General features: G+C 36.4%; 1 protein-coding gene across 3 annotated transcripts in view; it reads left to right on the top strand.

Annotated features, from left to right (window-relative positions):
• Positions 1-21,090, top strand: part of CSMD3 (CUB and Sushi multiple domains 3) — a 1,164,849-nt gene that overhangs the window by 718,166 nt on the left and 425,593 nt on the right. For all 3 annotated transcript variants that reach the window (XM_053559351.1, XM_053559349.1, XM_053559348.1), the window contains 2 exons: positions 2,795-3,121; positions 6,828-7,022. In XM_053559351.1, the coding sequence (XP_053415326.1) occupies positions 2,795-3,121; positions 6,828-7,022 (522 nt within the window). The remainder of the gene's footprint in view (positions 1-2,794; positions 3,122-6,827; positions 7,023-21,090) is intronic.

Raw genomic sequence — 21,090 nt, 5'->3', positions numbered from 1 at the left:
GAAAAGAAAATTATAGACCAATATCACTAATGAATATAGATGCAAAAATATTCAACAAGATCCTAACAAACAGAATCCAACAACACATCAAACAAATTATACATCATGACCAAGTTGGTTTTATCCCAGGGTCTCAAGGCTGGTTCAATATACGTAAATCTATAAATGTAATTCAGCACATAAACAAATTAAAAAACAAAGACCATATGATTCTCTCAATTGATGCAGAAAAAGCTTTTGATAATATCCAGCATCCCTTCATGATCAGAACACTCAAGAAAATTGGTCTAGAAGGGACTTTTCTTAAACTGATAGAGGCTATCTACAGCAAACCCACAGCCAATATCATATTGAATGGAGTTAAATTGGAATCATTTCCACTCAGATCAGGAACCAGACAAGGCTGCCCATTGTCTCCATTGCTTTTCAACATTGTAATGGAAGTTTTAGCCACCGCAATTAGGGAAGAAAAGGCATCAAGGGTATCCATATAGGGTCAGAAGAGATCAAACTCTCGCTCTTCGCAGATGATATGATTGTGTATCTGGAAAACACTAGGGACTCTACTACAAAACTCCTAGAAGTGATCAAGGAATACAGCAGCGTCTCAGGTTACAAAATCAACATTCATAAATCAGTAGCCTTTATATACACCAACAACAGTCAAATTGAAAAAGCAGTTAAGGACTCTATCCCATTCACAGTAGTGCCAAAGAAGATGAAATATTTGGGAATTTACCTAACAAAAGACGTGAAAGATCTCTATAAAGAGAACTATGAAACTCTAAGAAAAGAAATAGCTGAAAATGTTAACAAATGGAAAAACATACCATGCTCATGGCTAGGAAGAATCAACATTATCAAAATGTCCATACTACCCAAAGCAATATATAATTTCAACGCACTCCCTATTAAAGCTCCACTGTCATATTTTAAAGATCTTGAAAAAACATTACTTCGTTTTATATGGAATCAGAAAAAACCTCGAATAGCCAAGACATTACTCAGAAATAAAAACAAAACAGGAGGAATCACACTACCAGACCTCAGACTTTACTACAAATCGATAGTGATCAAAACAGCATGGTATTGGCACAAAAACAGAGAAGTAGATATCTGGAATAGAATAGAGAACCAAGAGATGAATCCAGCTACTTACCGCTATTTGATTTTTGACAAGCCAATTAAAAACATTCAGTGGGGAAAAGATTCCCTATTTAACAAATGGTGCTGGGTGAACTGGCTGGCAACCTGCAGAAGACTGAAATTGGACCCACACCTTTCACCATTAACTAAGATAGACTCTCATTGGATTAAAGATTTAAACTTAAGACATGAAACTATAAAAATACTAGAGGAGAATGCAGGGAAAACCCTTGAAGAAATTGGTCTGGGTGAGTATTTCATGAGGAGAACCCCCCGGGCAATTGAAGCAGCTTCAAAAATACACTACTGGGACTTGATCAAACTAAAAAGCTTCTGCACAGCTAAGAACACAGTAAGCAGAGCAAGCAGACAGCCCTCAGAATGGGAGAAGATATTTGCAGGGTATAACTCTGACAAAGGTTTAATAACCAGAATCCACAGAGAATTCAAACGCATCAGCAAGAAAAAAACAAGGGATCCCATCGCAGGCTGGGCAAGGGATTTGAAGAGAAACTTCTCTGAAGAAGACAGGCGCACGGCCTTCAGACATATGAAAAAATGCTCATCATCTTTAATCATCAGAGAAATGCAAATCAAAACTACTTTGAGATATCATCTAACTCCAATGAGACTAGCCTATATCACAAAATCTCAAGACCAGAGATGTTGGCGTGGATGCGGAGAAAAGGGAACACTTCTGCACTGCTGGTGGGAATGCAAATTAATACATTCCTTTTGGAAAGAGATATGGAGAACACTCAGAGATCTAAAAATAGATCTGCCATTCAATCCTGTAATTCCTCTGCTGGGCATATACCCAGAAGACCAAAAATCACAACATAACAAAGATATTTGTACCAGAATGTTTATTGCAGCCCAATTCATAATAGCTAAGTCATGGAAAAAGCCCAAGTGCCCATCGATCCACGAATGGATTAATAAATTGTGGTATATGTATACCATGGAATACTATGCAGCCTTAAAGAAAGATGGAGACTTTACCTCTTTCATGTTTACATGGATGGAGCTGGAACATATTCTTCTTAGTAAAGTATCCCAAGAATGGAAGAAAAAATACCCAATGTACACAGCCCTACTATGAAACTAATTTGGGACTTTCACATGAAAGCTATAACCCAGCTACAACTTAACAATAGGGGGAAGTGGGAAAGGGGGGGGTGGGTAGAGGGAGGGGAATCGGTGGGATCACACCTGTGGTGCATATTACAGGGGTATTTGCGAAACTTGGTAAATGTAGAATATAAATGTTTTGGCACAGTAACTGAGATAACGCCGGAAAGGCTATGTTAACCACTGTGATAAAAATGTGTCAAATGGTTTATGAAGTGAGTGTATGATGCCCCATAATCATATCATTGTATACAGTTATGATTTAATAAAAAAATTAAAAAAAAAAAATGCTATTACTCCAGTTATATTTTTATATATTTTTAAGGGTCTCATCTTAATTTCATCCAACATAATAGTTGCCTAAAATGGTCACATTCTTGTTGTGTTTTATAAGATAATTTACATGGTTTAGTGTTATTTTATCAAACTGCTAATTGATATTTATCATTGTAAAAAATAAGGTATAATATAATTTTGGAATATTTACTGTATCTTACAATCTTTCTATTTTACCCAGTTCCCTGCCTTTCTAACTTCACTGCACCAATGGGAACAGTTCTTTCTCCTGATTATCCAGAAGGATATGGAAATAATTTAAATTGCATCTGGACAATAATCTCGGATCCCGGGAGCCGGATACATCTTTCTTTCAATGACTTCGATCTGGAATCCCAGTTTGACTTCCTTGCTGTTAAAGATGGAGACTCTCCAGACTCTCCGATTCTTGGAACCTTTACAGGGGCTGAGGTGCCTTCCCATCTTACAAGTAACAGTCATATACTGCGATTGGAATTTCAGGCTGACCACTCAATGTCAGGACGTGGCTTTAACATAACTTACAACAGTAAGTGTCTTTTTCTTTATAACATGTTGCTACAAAGTAGAGCCCAAAAAATTCTGAAAACCACTTCTAGATTTGCCCAAGCCACAGGCCTAATTGTGCCGAGGATGGTCATTTAGTCCTTCATTTCTACTGTATTTTACTATCAACATTTCTCTTTGTGAGAGGCCTTTAAGGAACATTAAGGAAATATGTTTCAAATATAATTACGTAAGCCAATATAATTTTCATTATATCAGGTAATATATTTATTGTATCTTAGCATAAACTCAAACCTACCATATATCACATTTTTTTCTGTAGTTTATATGCAAACATAAAAGGGAAATAGATCTTTCTTTTAAGATATTCATAAACCAAAGGGAGACTTCAGACAAGTAATTATAGCACAGAATTATAATTCCAAAGAAAAAATCTACAGGAAACAGAAGCATCATACAGAAGGAAATCCTTACCTTTAGGGCACTGGATCACTTAGCTGAGTTAACAAAGCTACTATGGGCCAAAATTCTTTTGTGATTAAGAATATCAGCTTTAGGCTGGGTGCCCATAGCCCAGTGGTTATAGCGCCAGCCACATACACTGAGGGAGATGGGTTCGAACCCAGCCCCAGCCAGTTAAACAGCAATGACTACTGCGACAAAAAATAGCCAGGCCTTGCGGTGGGTGCCTGTAGTCCTAGCTACTTAGGAGGCTGAGGCAAGAGAATCATGTAAGCTCAAGAGTTTGAGGTTGTTGTGAGCCGTGATGCCCATGGCACTCTACCAAGGGCAACATAGTGAGACTCTCTCTCAAAAAAAAAAAAAAAAAAGAATATTGGTTTTAAAGTCAAAATATCCAGCATCGGATCTTGGCTTTGTTACAATTTTAGGTTTGATAACTGAGCTGCAGTATACCAATCAGTGAAACCACAATGGGTTGATATAAGGAATAAATTAGATAATTCATTATTTATTTATTTTAGAGACAGAGTCTCACTTTGCTGTCCTCGGTAGAGTGCCTTGGCATGACAGCTCACAGCAACCTCCAGCTCTTGGGCTTAGGCGATTCTCTTGCATCAGCCTCCTGAGTAGCTGGGACTATAGGCGCCTGCCACAATGCCTGGCTATTTTTTGTTGCAGTTTGGCAGCAGTTGGGTCCAAACCTACCAACCTCAGTGTATGGGGCCAGTGCCCTATCCACTGAGCCACAGGCACCGCCCAAGACAATTCATTATTTATAATTTAGCATAGAGTTAAGTAGTACCCAGTAAATGCTCACTTTAGCTATTACTGTTTACATGGCTTTTGAACAATTACCTTTTCATCTTATGTAGTTATGTTTATTATATCTCTGTAGATTTGAGATATCTTTGAAATTATTAGCCATTTTTTTTTTTCCAGTTTCTGGCCGGGGCTGGGTTTGAACCCACCACCTCCGGCATATGGGGCTGGCACCCTACCCCTTTGAGCCACAGGCGCCACCCAATTATTAGCTATTTTTTCTTGCTCCTATTTTCTTTTTGCATTTTAAAAGGATGAATATTATTTATGTGCAAATAATGCTTATACTTTTAGCAAAAAGGTGAATCACACAAAGAAGATAAAATATTAGTAGATTACTATCTGTATATACTACTTCTGTTTGGGAATTTTTTTTATTTTTATTTATTTATTTATTTGAGACAAAATCTCACTATGTCGCCCTCAGTAGTGCTGTAGCATCACAGCTCACAGCAACCTCAAACTCTCGGGCTTAAGAGATTCTCTTGCCTCAGCCTCCCAAGTAGCTGGGACTATAGGCATCTGTCACAATGCCTGGCTATTTTTTTTTTTTTTTTAAATCATATCTGTGCACATTAATGTGATCATGGGGCACCATAGCCTGGCTATTTTTTGATTGCAGTTGTCATTGTTATTTAGCAAGCCCAGGATGGGCTCCAACTGGCCAGCTTTCGTGTACGTGGCTGGTGCCCTACTCACTGAGCCTGTTTGGGAATGTTTTACCTGAAACCATAGGACATTAATGATTCTTACTGCTTTTCCTTGAAGCTTCCACACTGTGTCAGATATTGACCAATTTGATAAGTTAATATAAAGTAGAACATAACAACAGAATTTAGTTTCTAGCTTTTCATGTTGCCCTTTAAAAAGAAGTTCACCACCTGCCTCCATTCTTATCTATTGAATGCTGAGCATTGGCAATTAGCAACAAAACACATTTTCAAAGTGACACTAGTGGGTGAGTACTGTCACTAATAAGCTGTTAACATGAAATTGCACATCATTAAAGTTCAATTAGGTATCACATGTGTCACAGATACTTCCTATATAAAATAACTGCTTTTTCTGAATTATGAAAATATGCCTTCATGTTCCTTGTTTTGTTTCTATAGTGAATAATTCAGTGGGTTATATGCAAATCTTTTATTTAATTCTTACTACTAAGATTCATTTTCTTCTAATAAAATCAGTCTGGCACTATATATTGAAACAACCAGGCTTAATAAAAATTGAATTTATTGTTAATCACAAAATAAAACCGTGATTAAAAATAATTGTACCTACAAAAAAATGTTATATAGAACTTACCTTACTTAATGTTTTTGTCCTGTTTAACTTAAACAGAATAGTTAATAAAACTATTCAACTTATGAACAACATCAAAGTGATAGTGAGAAAATTTTGAGTAAAATATGTTACACATTTAGACTTTGCCACTTTGAAAATTTTTTCATTTATATTATACCAAATTAAAAATTCATAAAACATAATTGGTCATCCAGATAAAAAAGAATTTGGATGGCTCATGTGATCTATAATCTATGAAAAAATGCAAATAAACACATCATCTTTGTACTTCTGCTGTTGTAACTTGGCTAACTATACACCACAGGAGAAACAAAGTAGAATAAAGTAATGCCCCTGAACTCAAAAACTGACATTCTTCTAGGAAGCATGAGACAAGTGAGGATATAATAGGTTGCTGAGAAAAAAGTAAAAACCAAATCAGGGTACACATTTCAATCCTATCAAGTCCTGTTTCTATGACTTGAAACAAGCTACTTTTTTTTTATTATTATTATTCTAACAGGCCATTGGCAGTATTCTCCTTCCTCATCAAGCTATTCTAAATGCTAAATGAGATAATAACATATAACACTACTTAGAACGTGGTAATTGTAAAACTTAACCCACTTTTCTTTTCTTAGACAGCAGAAAGTAAATGGAAAATTATAAAGACATGATAAAAATTTCTAGTAAATTGAAACATTTCACTTTAATTCTCACAATGAGACTTGCTTTCTGTTTCTGACAGAGTGAATCAAGAAGTTTCCAGTAAGATATAATCAACCTCCTCTGTATTCATATTAACTAGAATCCAATGAGCTTATATTGAAATTTTTTACAGTCTTAGCTAGCATCATGATCTCCAAAAATAGTCAGAAACAATTCTGTTTTGAAATTTTATAATGTTAGAGTTTAATTCGTATTTTAAAGTAAAACACCTATTACCCATCACAGGTAAACAGGTTTTGGTCAGAGGAGACCCTCTAAGATAAATAAATAAATAAATAAACAAACAAATAAATAACAAAAAATACCAACAGCTTTTCTAGAAATAAGTATAACCTTTTTAAACATAGCTTTTTCTTACCCAAAATACGGAAGGATTTCCCTCTTGCTAATGCTGCTTGCTGGTGTGTTTTTATATGCTTGTCTTTCTAAAGCTTTTGGACATAATGAGTGCCCTGATCCTGGAATACCAATCAATGCAAGGCGGTTTGGGGACAACTTTCAATTAGGAAGTTCAATTTCGGTTATTTGCGAAGAAGGATTTATTAAAACCCAGGGAACGGAAACAATTACATGTATTCTTATGGATGGAAAAGTAATGTGGAGCGGACCAATTCCAAGATGTGGAGGTAAATGACATGGTGAATGAGAAATATTACCCCCTTAGCGTTACCTTTTAGAAACTACTCCAGGAAAGGCATTATTACCAGGACTGTTGTAATCTCTATTTTAAAATATTGCTTAATATTATATATTGTATATATAGTTAAACAAATTATGCTTTACTTTTTCATGTTGAGATAGAAACCATTGGAAGCTCCTTTATAAGAGGAGCTGTTATGAAAAGATGTACATTAATAAATGGCAAATACTAGTTGCATATGTAGTCTGTCTTTAGTACACTTCTTAGTTAAAATTCAGTACCCTTAATAGTATCCATTGATATTTTTCTTGAAATTTTAGCTATTCATGTTACACATTTATTTAATTTTCAAAAACATACCAGTAATTATTAATTATAATTAATAATTTTATGCTAAAATAACGATATATTTAAACTGTATAAATTTTGAAGGCATAACTTGCTAATTTTTTTTTCAATTTTTATTTTTCCAATAAAATATAGTCGATAGGGTTCAGGGCAATACATGTGAGTGTGATATTTATAATGTCTTGAGATATGTATTTTTGTATATACATACATTCATGTAAAGTCTCAAATTATGTTTTTAAGAAGAAAGGATGGTCATAGTTAAAAATAAAATATAAAATTACATAGAGTAACAATTTAGAATTTATAGAAATGTATGTGGTGGAGTGTTTAGTTTAGAATTTCCACAGCAGGAATTGGCATTCTAAATTCTAATTTCACCCTCCTATATAGTAACTAAGGGTACATTTCTATTTTATTAAAAAGATATAGATGAACTATTACTAAGAAATAGATGAACTAGAATCATGACATAACCTTTAGTAGATTATCATATAATAAATACTTGGTTATTCTTTTCTATTCTATTCTAGACAAAGACTCACTTTGTCACCCTGGGTAGAGTGTTGTTGTATTATCATAACTCACAGCGACCTTAAAACTCTTGGGCTCAAACAATTTTCTTGTCTCAGCATCCCAAGTTGCTGGGACTATAGGTGTGAGCCTTAATACTTGGCTAATTTTTCTATTTTTAGTAGAGACAGGGTCTCCCTCTGGCTCAGGCTGGTCTCAAATTCCTGAGCTCAAGCGAGCTACCTGCCTCAGCCTCCCAGAGTGCTAGGATTACAGGCATGACCCACTGTGCCCAGACTATATGATAATGTTAAAAAGTCTCTTCTTTGTGTTTTCCTAGTTTTTCTTTTTGCCTATGCCTAAACTGGCTGATAAATTGAGAGTATTTAATATATAGTTTTCTATATATTTTCTGATAAATTGAGAGTATTTAATATATAGTTTTCTAATGTATAGCAGACTTAATTGAAGTATACAAACATTACCCATAAATTTCTCCCTTACATTGTATTGAACATTTTCAGAATGTCTCATGCTGAGTGAGTCCCAGGCCATGTAATTATGTGTTCCTAGTGGCCCCTTCAATGAGCACCTTCCTCTTTTCTTCTAGTCGCTTTCTCATTTGTAATCTAAGGAGCAGAACTAGATGAATTCATGTTCTTTTCCAAACTTCAAATGTTATGTGTACAGTAGTGGCTACTCTATATAATTATGACATTATTTTAAAAATCATAATGAATTTGCATAATAAACAACTAAAGTAAAAAGAAAAAATAGGAAGTGTTATATTTATTTTCTCTATTATCCTTTGCATCTGAGCCCATGTTCTTGACCTACACTTGGGGAACTAGTCAGGAAATCCTATGTTATAGTATTAGAAGGAAAAGTAGAAGATGGGAGAAAAGTTTGCTTCAGGCAGGTGGAGTCACACCAGTACAGTGTGACTGGAGTGCAAGACAGAAGAGCATGGGTCTGACAAATGAATGAAGGGGTCAGAGCATGATATGGTTTGTAAATAATGTTACATAGTCTCAAAGGTGCCCTGTGGCTGGTTGGGGGCCATTTCAGCTGCAAAGTGAGGTGATCTCTCCTGTACACTGGAAGTTGTTTTAGGTCTCAATGGACAGATACAGAGACCACTTGCAGGTAATTGCTGAATTTTGTTGGATCCTCATCAGCCTAACTTGGCTATTGGTCTTGGAGTAGCATGGTTTCCAGCTACATGGGAGAGGTGAAAATAATGAGATTGATATCAGCACATAATTTTATGAATCATTGCTTAATTCAAGTGAGCAATTTCACTAAGATTTTTCCACTACTGTGATTAATGAATGGTCATTAACTTTTAAAAATAAATAAGATAAAATATTCAGAACTTTAACTTGGCAAAGGCCAATTGGCCCCCAAAAAATCCCAAAGAGAATTATTATGAAATTTTTGAGGCAGAGGAACATTTTTTTCTCTGTGTGTGAGTGTAATGACAGGCAGTTGGCTTCCCTGCCTGCTTGTGGATCCAACACCAAGGTGGGACCGTCACTTAGGATGAGGTTAGAGCCAAGGAAAATAGAATTAGGATGGGACAGAAGCAATCTTAGTGTGCCGCTTGCCAGGCTTCCTGTCTTATCTCAGGCTACTTTTTTGTTTTTGTTTTTGTTTTTGGCCAGGGCTGGGTTTGAACCTGCCACCTCCGGCATATGGGGCTGGGGCCCTACTCCTTTGAGCCACAGGTGCCGCCCTCTCAGGCTACCTTTTAAGCCCCTTTCCACACAACAGAGCAGACTGTTGTCACTGCCTGTGTAACTACCGTGGGTGGATTTGGTTTCTTAAATACTAATTAGGGGTTTATTGATTTCCTTTGGTTCTTCTTCAGTTCTACTTATGTACTCACAATGAAAACTTGAGACTAGTTAAGGAAAGCCCCCCCCCACCATTTTTTAAATCCTCCTCCTCTCCCCATCATCTCAAAAGCTGCCTCTGAGCCACCTGCACTTACGCAGGGAACTGGTTGGGAGCCCTCTCTGCTGTCTCCTTTGTTCTCTACATAGTCCACAGAAAAAATGGAATATGTAGAGAACACAGAAAACATTTGCACAGAAAAAATTTGCTTATTTATTTATTACAGTTCATCTTTTAAGGCTCTATCATAGCTTGTAAAATATGCTTAACCTTTTAGTTAAAACTTTTTTTACTATCTTCACATTAAATATGACATATAGAAGGAATTTGAAAGTCTATATGCATATATGTTCTGATTAAGACAACTAAATGTCCACTTGTATTTACTTTCTTCACATGAGGCATTCCAACGTCAAATGTATTGTTAAAGGTTCAATACGTATATGGATTATTGTCTCTTAAAATTAGGAAATTAAAGTTTTTCTTTTAATTAAAATTCATGGGATAAAAGAAGTAAGTATAAAATGTTTTGATTAGTAAACTTGGGGTTTCAACCCACTTAAAGATTGCACCATCCTCTGCCCCCAACTCCTCTGTATCATAATTATCTAGAAGTTTAGACATATTAGAAAATTAATGACCTATACATGTCAATAAGTTTTCAACCCTGAAAGTGTGAATATCTTTGAGAAAAGTGAAATGACACTTTTCATCTTCTGGAGACCTTGAAAAAAGATTGAGAGACCAAAAGGGAGAAATGACATCATGATGTGTTACAATTCTATGACCCCACAGCTGAATTAGATGCATTTCTGATGGCTTAAATACAATTGTTGAATAGAATTTAGTCATGTGTTTCATTCACTGACCTGAAGTTCAACACTGATGCATTAACCATGGATAGATTTGGGTTTCCTGAAAATTTGAGTTTTTTTCCTCTAGAATGAATTGATCCAGTCTTACCATTAGGAAGAAAAATTAGCTGCCTGTCAATGCCTTATGATCTTTTAGTTATGCTAATGGGAAAAATATACTGGTAACTGTAACCAGCCTTGACATCATTTCACTCTGAATTCCACACACTGTCATCTTAACTCAGTTTAATAACAGACAATGACTCTTTCACCCACACTGAGACCTAACTATATAACTGGCTCTATGTAGGGCCAGTCTCTGCATGGCGACTTCTTCAAAGGAACATCTTAAAGCCATGAAAAAATGGTGTAGATGGTTATTGTAGTTCCCCTTTAACAGGCTGCAGCGGGGATGTTTATAATATGTCACATAGAAACTTTAAAAATCTTTTCTCTCTCTCTCGACCAGTTTCCCAGTCATAGCAGCTATTTAAAAAGCTTTTTTTCTCTTGCCTTGTACTTCCTTTACAATTCTGCTTCCTCCACGTTCATTTGTATTTCTGTTCTGTGAAGTACAGCCTCTCTGAGGGCTACCTATAAGCCTCCTCACTAAGTTCAGCTCTCTGGAAGTAGTTTTCTCATAAGAATCTCCCGCCTTGGAATTTGTTCTTTCCACCCTAAACCTACTCTCTTTTTGTGGTATGATCAAGATTCCTTTTAGAGGCCTCTGAAGGCATTTCCAGACTCACCTGTATCATGTCCTTTAAAGTCCTTCTAAGTGTTAGGAAATGCAGAAAAGGGGCACTTGCATTTAGATATTTTTGTCTTTGCCAACGTGTGTGTATTTGTGCTTCCTGAAACATGAGTATTTAATTTTTTGTTAAGAGAGCAATCAGCTGCTATAACTCCCTTACTATACCAAATAATGCAAATTAGAGCTGCCCCAGACCCTCAAATTCTGGAATCCTTTGGTTATTCAAAGAAATCCTAGAGGATTTCTAGTTACTAGAATGTTTCATACAACCAATATTTCTATACAGAAAGCAAATTTTAAGGTATAATATTTGATTCATCTTCTGGAGACCTTGAATAAAGATTGAGAGACCAAAAGGGAGAAATGACATCATGATGTGTTACAATTCTATGACCCCACGCATTTCTGATGGCTTAAATACAATTGTTGAATAGAATTAAGTCTATTAATTTTCTTACTGGGCTTTGGGAAACCCTTTTATCTTTGCCTACCTAAATCTGCCCCCGTGAAGGCTAGTGCCAAGGGCCTGAGACTGTCAGCCTGCCTCATTGTCTGCCCAAAGGTATTTCCCTCATTATTTCTACCTAAAATGATCTGAGCATTCTTTCTTGGCCTTCTTTCTTAAAAAAAAAAAAAAAAAGAAAGAAAGAAAGAAAAGAAAAAGTCCTAATGAACTTATTTTTCTCAATTCTGATTTGCTTCACCAGTTTGATGAGCCCCCTTCATACTGGGGATCCAGAGGGATTTTTTGGTGGAAGTTGCTTCTGATCCTCCAATTTTTTCATACATTTTCCTTAGGAGATGTCTCACTTTTAACCTTTTCTATGAGATTAACTCACAGCCAGAATATTTTTTTCCAACATCTGCATTCAGGTCAACTTCCTCTGGAAATTTTGGTCGTCTGGGGTGATTAGGTTGACAGCCACTAGGTGGCAGGTTAGGTGGGTCTTGTTCCCCAAAGGCCTGTGAGGCAGAGCGCAGATCAGGAATCTCAATCCCACATGTCCACAGGAGCACGGAAGTGAAGGAAATGAATCAGGTGAGCTGAATAAAGCTGGCTACCCTCCAAAGGGGCAGATGTGTTTTCCCACATTTTTAGAGACTTGATTACAGATCATTTTTCTGGTTAAAAAAATAAATTAGTTTTTCCCACATTTTTAGAGACTTGATTACAGATAATTTTTCTAGTTAAGAAAAGAAATAATTAAAAAAAAGAAACTACAAGAATGATATTGACCAATGATAGCAAGCAGTGTTTCCATTAGCCCATGCAGTTTCGTCATCAACATTAGAAAAGTACATCCTCCCAGAAAGAAATTGGTTGTTCCTAAGGCAACTTTGATTTGAAATACATCAACAACCAATTACTTGAGGAGTGTGCTAGGCCAGTGGAGCAGTTCAGAAACCATGCAGGAGACACCAGTCTCTTTTCCTTCAGAGAAAGCACCTGATTTCTTAAAAATTAGGTGTTATTTGAGCCTACGTGACTATTTTCCAGAGAAGTTATTACACAAAGAAATTTCTTGAGTTCCTCCTTTTTGTGAAGTTGTGTAACACTGTTTAAATTCGATCCTTTAGCACCTAGAGTCTAGTTGAACCATCAGATCTTGAATTGTATATTCTGTCCAAAATGGTCACTTCGATCTCAGAGTGCTCTCTGTAATTTTCCTTTAGTTTTGTATTGATACTCTGCTTATATCTTTTTTTTTATTATTTGGTACTACTATTTTGCTAATACTCTAACTGCTAATGTGGTTTAGTTGTCTAATATGAGTTGATTCAGGCACTCAGGAACTAGACCAGAGTTACATAGGAATCATTCAAAAATAACAGATTTTTACTTTGATTTTCTCTGAGTTGGGATGCAAAAGTCTTATACAGTGAAATAAACAGAAAGTTTCTCATATATCTTACTAAGTCATCACTTCCCTCACCCTACCTGCATTCAAGGTACATGTTAACATAATAAATCTCATCGTCATCATCATCATTTTGTCCCCTATCTCTTCCCCCTGCTTACATACAATCTTCTTGTCCCTAAGCTGTTCTCTTCACATTTTCCCTTTCATGGCCCAGTCCTTTGTTCACATCTGTTCTGCCTCTCTGCCCCTCAAGTTAACACACGACCCACTCCACTATACTCCACTCAGGGAAGATTAGTGCATCCCATACTAAGGGTTATCAGCTGAGATTCTGTCTCCTTCGAAGCTTGCTGAAAAATATCCTCTACCTCATTATAATAAATTATGTATTAAAAAAAGAAGAAAGACAAAAATCAAGTTACTGACATATCCTTTCAAGCTATTTTCTGAGTTGCTTTTCTATTTTATAAATGTTTGCTTTTATATTTGCCAGACATAAGCCAGCCAGTGAATCCCAAAAGTGCTTGAAAGAGATACCATGCCATGAGACTTAGGATGAAACAAGAAAGTTCTCTTCCTAGGTGTCAGGCAGTGAGAACTAAGTCATGTAGAGTTTTCTGTTTTAAAAAGCAAAGCAGTTGGCCATAAATTAATTCTCCCATTTCTATTGCAGCCACAGAAGAAAACAGTTCCTAGGTATGAGAATTTATTATTCATTGGTGAATGTCATTTTTTCAAAAAAAGAAATACTACTGAACTATACTCATGTAGACTTAAAGTTGAGAAGAGTTTATTTGCAAGCCAAAAAATGAGATTTTAGTTAAAATGTATATCTTATAAAATCTGAAATACATGTCATTTTCTTTTTAAAATCAAATTTTCCTCAATAGTTTAAAGTTAGCAAATCACTGAATTTTTTTTGAAAAAAGTTAGTTAAGTCTAAAACTTACATATTTACTAGATTTTATTTTATCAGTATAATATTCTGGCTTGGTCGTGTCTCTCTGCCTGGTTTCTCCTCATCCCTGTGATCTCTGTTAGAGAGTGTCGCGGGGGCAGGACTTTGATATTTTCTCCCCTCTAGTTCACTCACTCTGCTGGTGATTTTCATCCGGCATCTAGCATTAAATAATATCTGTGTGCTGATGTCTCTGAAATTCACATCCCTCATCTGTTTCTCTGCACTGAAGTCCAGACTCATGTATTCTACTTCTTACTAAATCTCTCCACGTAGATTATTAGGTATCTCAAAGTTAATCTCTTCAAAAGCCACACTCTTCTCTTCTACGAACCTACTATTCTCATAGACGTTTTCCATTATTTCAGTAATTCAGGCCCAAACTCTTGGAGTCATTACTGACTCCTTTCTTTTCATAACAACCATACAGAATGCATCAGAAAAACCTATTCGGTTCTTTGAAATACATTTCAAACCCAATGACTTCCTATTACTGCCACTGCTGACATCTCGTTCCCAGCAACCTTTGTTTCTGGCCTTGATTACTGAAAAAGCCCCTGGAATGGTGTCACTACTTCTGCCCCGGCACTTTTTTAGTTTTATTTTCAACACAACAGCCAACGTGATGTGTGCCACTCTTCTCTAAAATGTCTTAGTCTATGCAGTATTTTCTCTTCAGTAGTTAGTACCTGTGTTTTTCCTCCCAAATCTCATGTAGATACTGGGATTTGAGGTTTAAATTTACAAATGGATTGTTTCAGTTCACCGGTGACCACTTACTAGTTTCTTCATAATTATTTTTTGCTGGGCGGCACCTGTGGCTCAAAGGAGTAGGGTGCTAGCCCCATATGCTGGAGGTGGCGGGTTCAAATCTAGGCCCAGCCAAAAACTGCAAACAAAACAAAACAAAACAATAATTATTTTTTCCTCTGACTCTCAGAAGGCTTTGATGCCTACACAGAATCTTCCTCTCTGTTCCTTTGTCCCTGGCTCTCTGCCTCCTATGCCCACCACAGTGTAGCCAGCAATGCCCCCGTTAATCAAAAGCAAACTCTCCCACAAAAATGGAAATGGAATAATGACCTTCTGGATTACATGATTCTGTTCTTGAATATGATTAGGACATAATACATTCACTGGGCTTCTTTGTAGATAAAGCAGATTACATTTAGTGAAATACTTTGGGAGAGTCAGATGAATGCTATTGGCTCAAAGCTGATAATTTAATGAAGAGCTAAGCAAAGACTCACAAAGAGAAGCTGCCTCTCCCTTTAGAGACTTAAAATAATTTCAAACATTGTGATCTTTGCAGCTTTCCTGACAAGGAAAACAGTAAGAGCAACTGTGTTACTAACAAGATGTAGAGCCAAATTTTTCCTGTGGTTTTGGCAATGATGACTTAGATCTCACTCAAGAAGAAAACATTATTAATATTCCTCTCCATAGAAAATTGAAGTCCAGGCACCTCCCCCTGGGCCTATTATGTGGATTCTGACTCTTTTATCTCCATCATAAACTTAGTCACCCTGCATCCAATTTGTGTAACCAACAAAAGGAACATAATGGAAATCTATATTTATTCATATTTATTTGTTTATTTATCTATTTTTCTGTAACTTTTGGAATCATAAGTTGTTCAGCTTTTACTACATTTTCCCACAGGAAGGAGATTACTAGTCTCTTTAACGTCAAGCCACATTAAAATAAAGGGCTCCAAGAGAATCCCTCACACAGAACAAAGATGCTATGTGAAAGACAGTCTAGAATCCTCAAGTGGATTTTTGCTTATGCAGTAGATTCGTGATCTGCCTTCTATACCTATTGACAAGAGAAAACAAATTAGTGAAGACCTAGCTGGTTGACAAGAGCAATAACTCTCGAACTAAAATATTTGACTACTCACTGATGTGAGTTTCTTAAGCATCAAACACTAAAGAAAATACCCAGGCTGGGCCACCAGGTAAAGGAAATCCAGCAAGAGACCACCTGATGTTCTACTGGGGTGCAGGATAGGGGTGACTGGAAAAGGTTGAGCCTTCCCCTATATTGATGAATTGTGCAATGAGAAGCTACCTTCCTAACTCTTGGCCTTTCCAAGCAGCCTATGTTTTTGTTTGTTTGTTTTATTGGAGAACAAACCTTTTTAGTACCTGACAAGTGGAAGGCATCAGTGATCAGATATGATTTGTGAGAGAAGTAGCAACCAGCTACTTGACAGCATGATCTACCATGGGCTAACCCTAATTCACTGCAGAAGAAAAGACCTAAGAGGAAAAGGGAGAGGATGAGGTGCTACAGAAGGAGGCAACATCTTCTCTGCTCCAAGTGCTGATATGAATGGAGGAGAGACCAAGCGAGTGCTGGTCTGCCTTTCACATTCTCCTCACCATCCTCTGAGTCTCTCTGGCCACTAAACACAGAAACATCTTGGATGGGTAGATGAGGGGAATGAGATAAGTAAATCAAATTGAACTGGACCAATTTTTTAATACTGGAAGTGATAAGAAAATTGGAGACACTCCCTAACACATTCTTTAAGAAGAGATTTGGCAGGGTGTGTTTGAAAACAGTAATTAGAAAAAAAGAAAGAGAGAGAAAGAAGTTGTTCTTCTGTTTTTGGCTCTGCCAACTTTAGAATGTTCTATAAAATGCTTCCTCAAGCAAGACTTCACTCACCCTCAGCAGAGAACTCCCTGAATATCTAGGGCTTATGCGTCTTCCTATTCCCTAATGGAGTATCTGGGAGAAATCTCCGAGTGAATAGGATGGGACTGAAGTCTCTGGAGAACTGTTTGAAGACTAGGCTGGCCTTGCATGCCTAATGAACCTTCCCTATGAGGATAAGAGGTTTTTCCTTGAATCTCAATTAGCCTCAGAGAAAAAAGGAAGCCTTTCTCATTGAGACGTTGCATTCTCTTTGCAAAGAATTCTTTTGAGGGAATAATTAGAGTAACAATCTTGATGAATAGATCAGAATTGATTTATGTTTCTCATACACTGTGTGTTCACACATCTACTCATATTTATACATAAAAATAAATGCCTCTTGTTGTTACATCTATGTAGTATTAGATTCTTGGTATCCTGGAGAACTACCATAGGAGAAACTAATTGAATAGCCATCTACAGGATTTTGTTTCTAATTTTTGTGGAGCTGAGTAGGAGACTAGGGGGACAGGAGGTTTAATGGAAACGGAAGGAGGTGCAGAACTGCATCTCCAAAGCTGGACTTTTAATTCCTGTATTTCTTTCTAGCTTCCTCTTTTTATCCTAGATTCAGAACTGATTTACTCCTCGTAATTTTTTTGGAACCATCATCCACTATGTTGAGGTTAGAGAGAGCTGGTGGTTACCATACCAACTACCATAAAGCAAGTTTAAAAAGAAAAAAAAAAAAAGGAAAGAAATGGAACTGATTTTGTCTGATAGTCCCTGAAGTGGGACCTAGATTTTATCAGGCACAACTCCACAAAAAGGCAATTTATCAGACCAAACAGTGGAAGGCTCACCTCTTTAATTCAATCATTGACAATCCCCTGTCATCAAAACCAAGTTCATTGTCCCCAGGTCCCTTCTGAGCACCTAAGTGCTATTTCTCAGATGAAAGAGCATCTCTTCCTGTGGAGTTTCAGCATTCTTTAGCATTTTTATTCAAGAGAATTTATCTGAATACGTCCGAAGCACTCATAGCTCTTTCATACAGGTCTTAAACCACACTGGGCATTGTGAATGTGCACTTTATTGTTAAAGTAACACAAAATGAGTTGGCAATCCAACTCAAATTATTTATAAAAGGCTTTCTTCAGGTTTGAGGAAAATAAAGCCAGATAAATGATATATGTTCTACGTTACATTTCTCACTGCTACATGAATGGGGGATATTAGAAGCAATGACCTGTGTTTATTTCACTAATATATCCAAATTACTTCCTCACCCCAGAAACCTGAGAGCTTATCCAAGAAATGTTGGAACCACTGACCACCCACATCCCTTAGATTTTCTCAGTGTGGTCTGAATGACTAAGCAATGAAATGACCTAAAGGAGCAGGGTGGAAGTGTTGTTAACCACACAGATTCCTGAGTCCGACCTTGCAATTACTAGAGGTGCATTCTGGGTACCTGCATTTTACCAAGTTCCCCATAGGTGCCCACTAACGTTTGCAAGTCTTCAAAGATATAATCACTGCATAACACCAAAAGACCCCCATAACCCGTCTCTTCTTAGTCCCCCACTAACTGTCAATTGCAGCAACAAGAAACTATTTGACTTACCCTCGTCCAGATTAGTATTTCTTACTGCTTCCTGCCTCTGCTCATTCTTTTTTTTTTTTTTTTGTCTTAGTTTTTGACACCTCCAGTAATCTAAACTCTCCTTTGACCACATCTCCTTCAAGAACACTTAGCTAATGCTCCTGGGATATTACTTGTGCCTTTATGTTTCCAGACTCCCTACCCAGATCAATATGTGCTTATAATATACGATGTAAGCTCTATCTTCCTAGTAGAAATTGTGTGTCTCTTGAGGGCAGATACAGTGTCATCAAGATTTTTTTTTTTTTATTTTAACAACTAGCACAATGTCACAGTAGCAAAAGCTAAACAAATGCTCATTGATTGAATGAATAAATAAATAAATACTATTTGAAAGCACTAAAAATGGGAAGTTTAGAATCTCAAATTAACTTTAAAAGACTTTGGACTGAACATTCTGTCCCTCTAATCTTTCATCTATTACTTTCTTTACAAAATCTATGGCAAAAAAAGAGAAATAAATGCTTAAGTAAGTATCTCTCTTTAAAAATTAATTCAATAACTCTATCATGGAAGTATTCCTTGGAATTTAGCAATTTGAATTTGGGTTTCAGCCCTGTGAGTTCCCAACTCTATGTTTCTGATCAAGTCATATATTCTACAATTTTTCTCCATCTGAAAAACTGGCAAAAGAAGCTAACATTTTCATGCCTCAAGATTATTAAAAGAATCAAATCAAAATAATGTGTATAAAGCACCCTCTAAACTGCAAAGCACTGTAACTGTTCTGGTCAGTTACAGTACTTACAGAAATAGCATTTACCTCCAAGCTGAAAAGGAAATAATCTTCAAGACCACATAGGAAGTCATATATTGAAAATAACAGAGGCTTTGTCATCTGGATCTTGAAAGAGTAGTAGGAAGAAGGCTATTCTGTCAATCGGTTCACCTCTTTATGCTGTTTCATAACCAGCCCTGACCTATGAGGAGTCAACTCAAATTACTTACTTTCTAATAGTGTGGTAAGTTCAGTGCACTCCTCAACTTGTGTTGGGGCCACATTGGGATAAATGAAATGATTATAAGTCAAAATCTCATCATAAGACAAGAAGTATCTATAAGTTGAAGAACATTTCATCAATGGAGTTAAACGGGCAAGTAAGACTATTTCAGATTATTGCAGTGGAAAAGAGAAGTTAAACTCAAGGCAGGAAGTAAACACTAATCTATGTGGTGAAACATAAAGTGGTTTTTTGTTGCTGCAAGTTACAGTGAGTAGAGTAAAAAGAGGCCTTTTATGGGGGTCTTTTGGAGTTATGCAATGATTACTACTTTCAAAGATGCGCAACCTTTAGCAGGGCACCTTTGGGGAAGTTTTTAACATGGAGATTCACAGAATGTACTTCTCTTGGTTATAAGGTGGGCCTCAGAAATCTGCATAGTTAACAAGACCGCTACTACCCTATCCTTCAGCTGGTTTTATTGCTGAGTCATGTGGACCACTCTGCTTTCCATATGTGCCAAGTATGCTTTGTTCTGAGTGATGTTGACTTTTAGAAAAATATTCCCTGATGCGTAGTACGTTTACATTAGAAGATACACAAGCTTATTTTAGATGATGAATGTAGATGTAAGTCTTAAATTTCAATATAGCTAGTACATAAATTCTATAGTTTTCTAGGCATTTTTGTTTATGGAAAGCCAATAGATCTCATTCAAGTTAAAATGAAAAGAAAATCTTTTTAAAGAAAATTATTAATTAAATAACATAGGCAATACATGTATGTGGCAAAATTGTAAGTTTGTGAATTGGCTTGTTTTTCTATTTGCATTCTTACTCATATAGGTTTCTTTTTACAAACAAAATCTTTGTTACTCATAATACTTTTTATTTGTTTCAAAACTCATTTATTTTTTTCTAAACTATATACTCACTTCTTTTTATTTTGGGCAGAGTTCTACAGCTGTTTTTGTTTTACCTTTGAACATTTCAAATGTTTTCTCTCACCTACTCTTATCTCTGTTCCTGCTCTGTCTACCCTGGGCCTTTCTCCAGACTTGCCTTCATGTCACGAGCCTGATAGTCACTTTGATCATGAGGCTTTTTCTGACTGACCCATATGATCATGTCTCATTCCTCTTGGATTTCATACTTTCTGGGGAATCTGTTCTCATACTTTTGGAATAATAATTTTGGAGCATTCCAACCTTATATGTAGGAGAAAGATGTTACTTTACAAATGTCATAAGCTTAGTAGAAGACCCACTTTTTAACAGGTTGCCATTCAAAAAAGCACTTTCAGGAACCAGACTAGAAGTCACATCTTTATTTTCCTCCTTCACTTTAAAACTCCCTCCCAGCTCTGCCTCCCTCACATTTTGGATTAGGGGGCTTACCAATATGCTTTTCAGGGCTTTTACTTTTTAATCTTTTATGGCCCATTACTCAATTGTTAATTTTATGACTAATTGCCTCTTTTAATGATAATTAGACTGAATGCATAAATACTTCCCTAGAACAATGTGAGCTGCTAACATAATAAGGATTTTTGTCAGAAATGTTCCATATTTTCAGGACCTTCTCTCACTAAATACTTAGCTCTGTCTTTTAAAATAT

Source organism: Nycticebus coucang, chromosome 13 (assembly GCF_027406575.1).
Source record: "Nycticebus coucang isolate mNycCou1 chromosome 13, mNycCou1.pri, whole genome shotgun sequence".
Lineage (NCBI taxonomy): Eukaryota > Metazoa > Chordata > Mammalia > Primates > Lorisidae > Nycticebus > Nycticebus coucang.
This window is presented reverse-complemented; position numbering and strand designations above follow the sequence as displayed.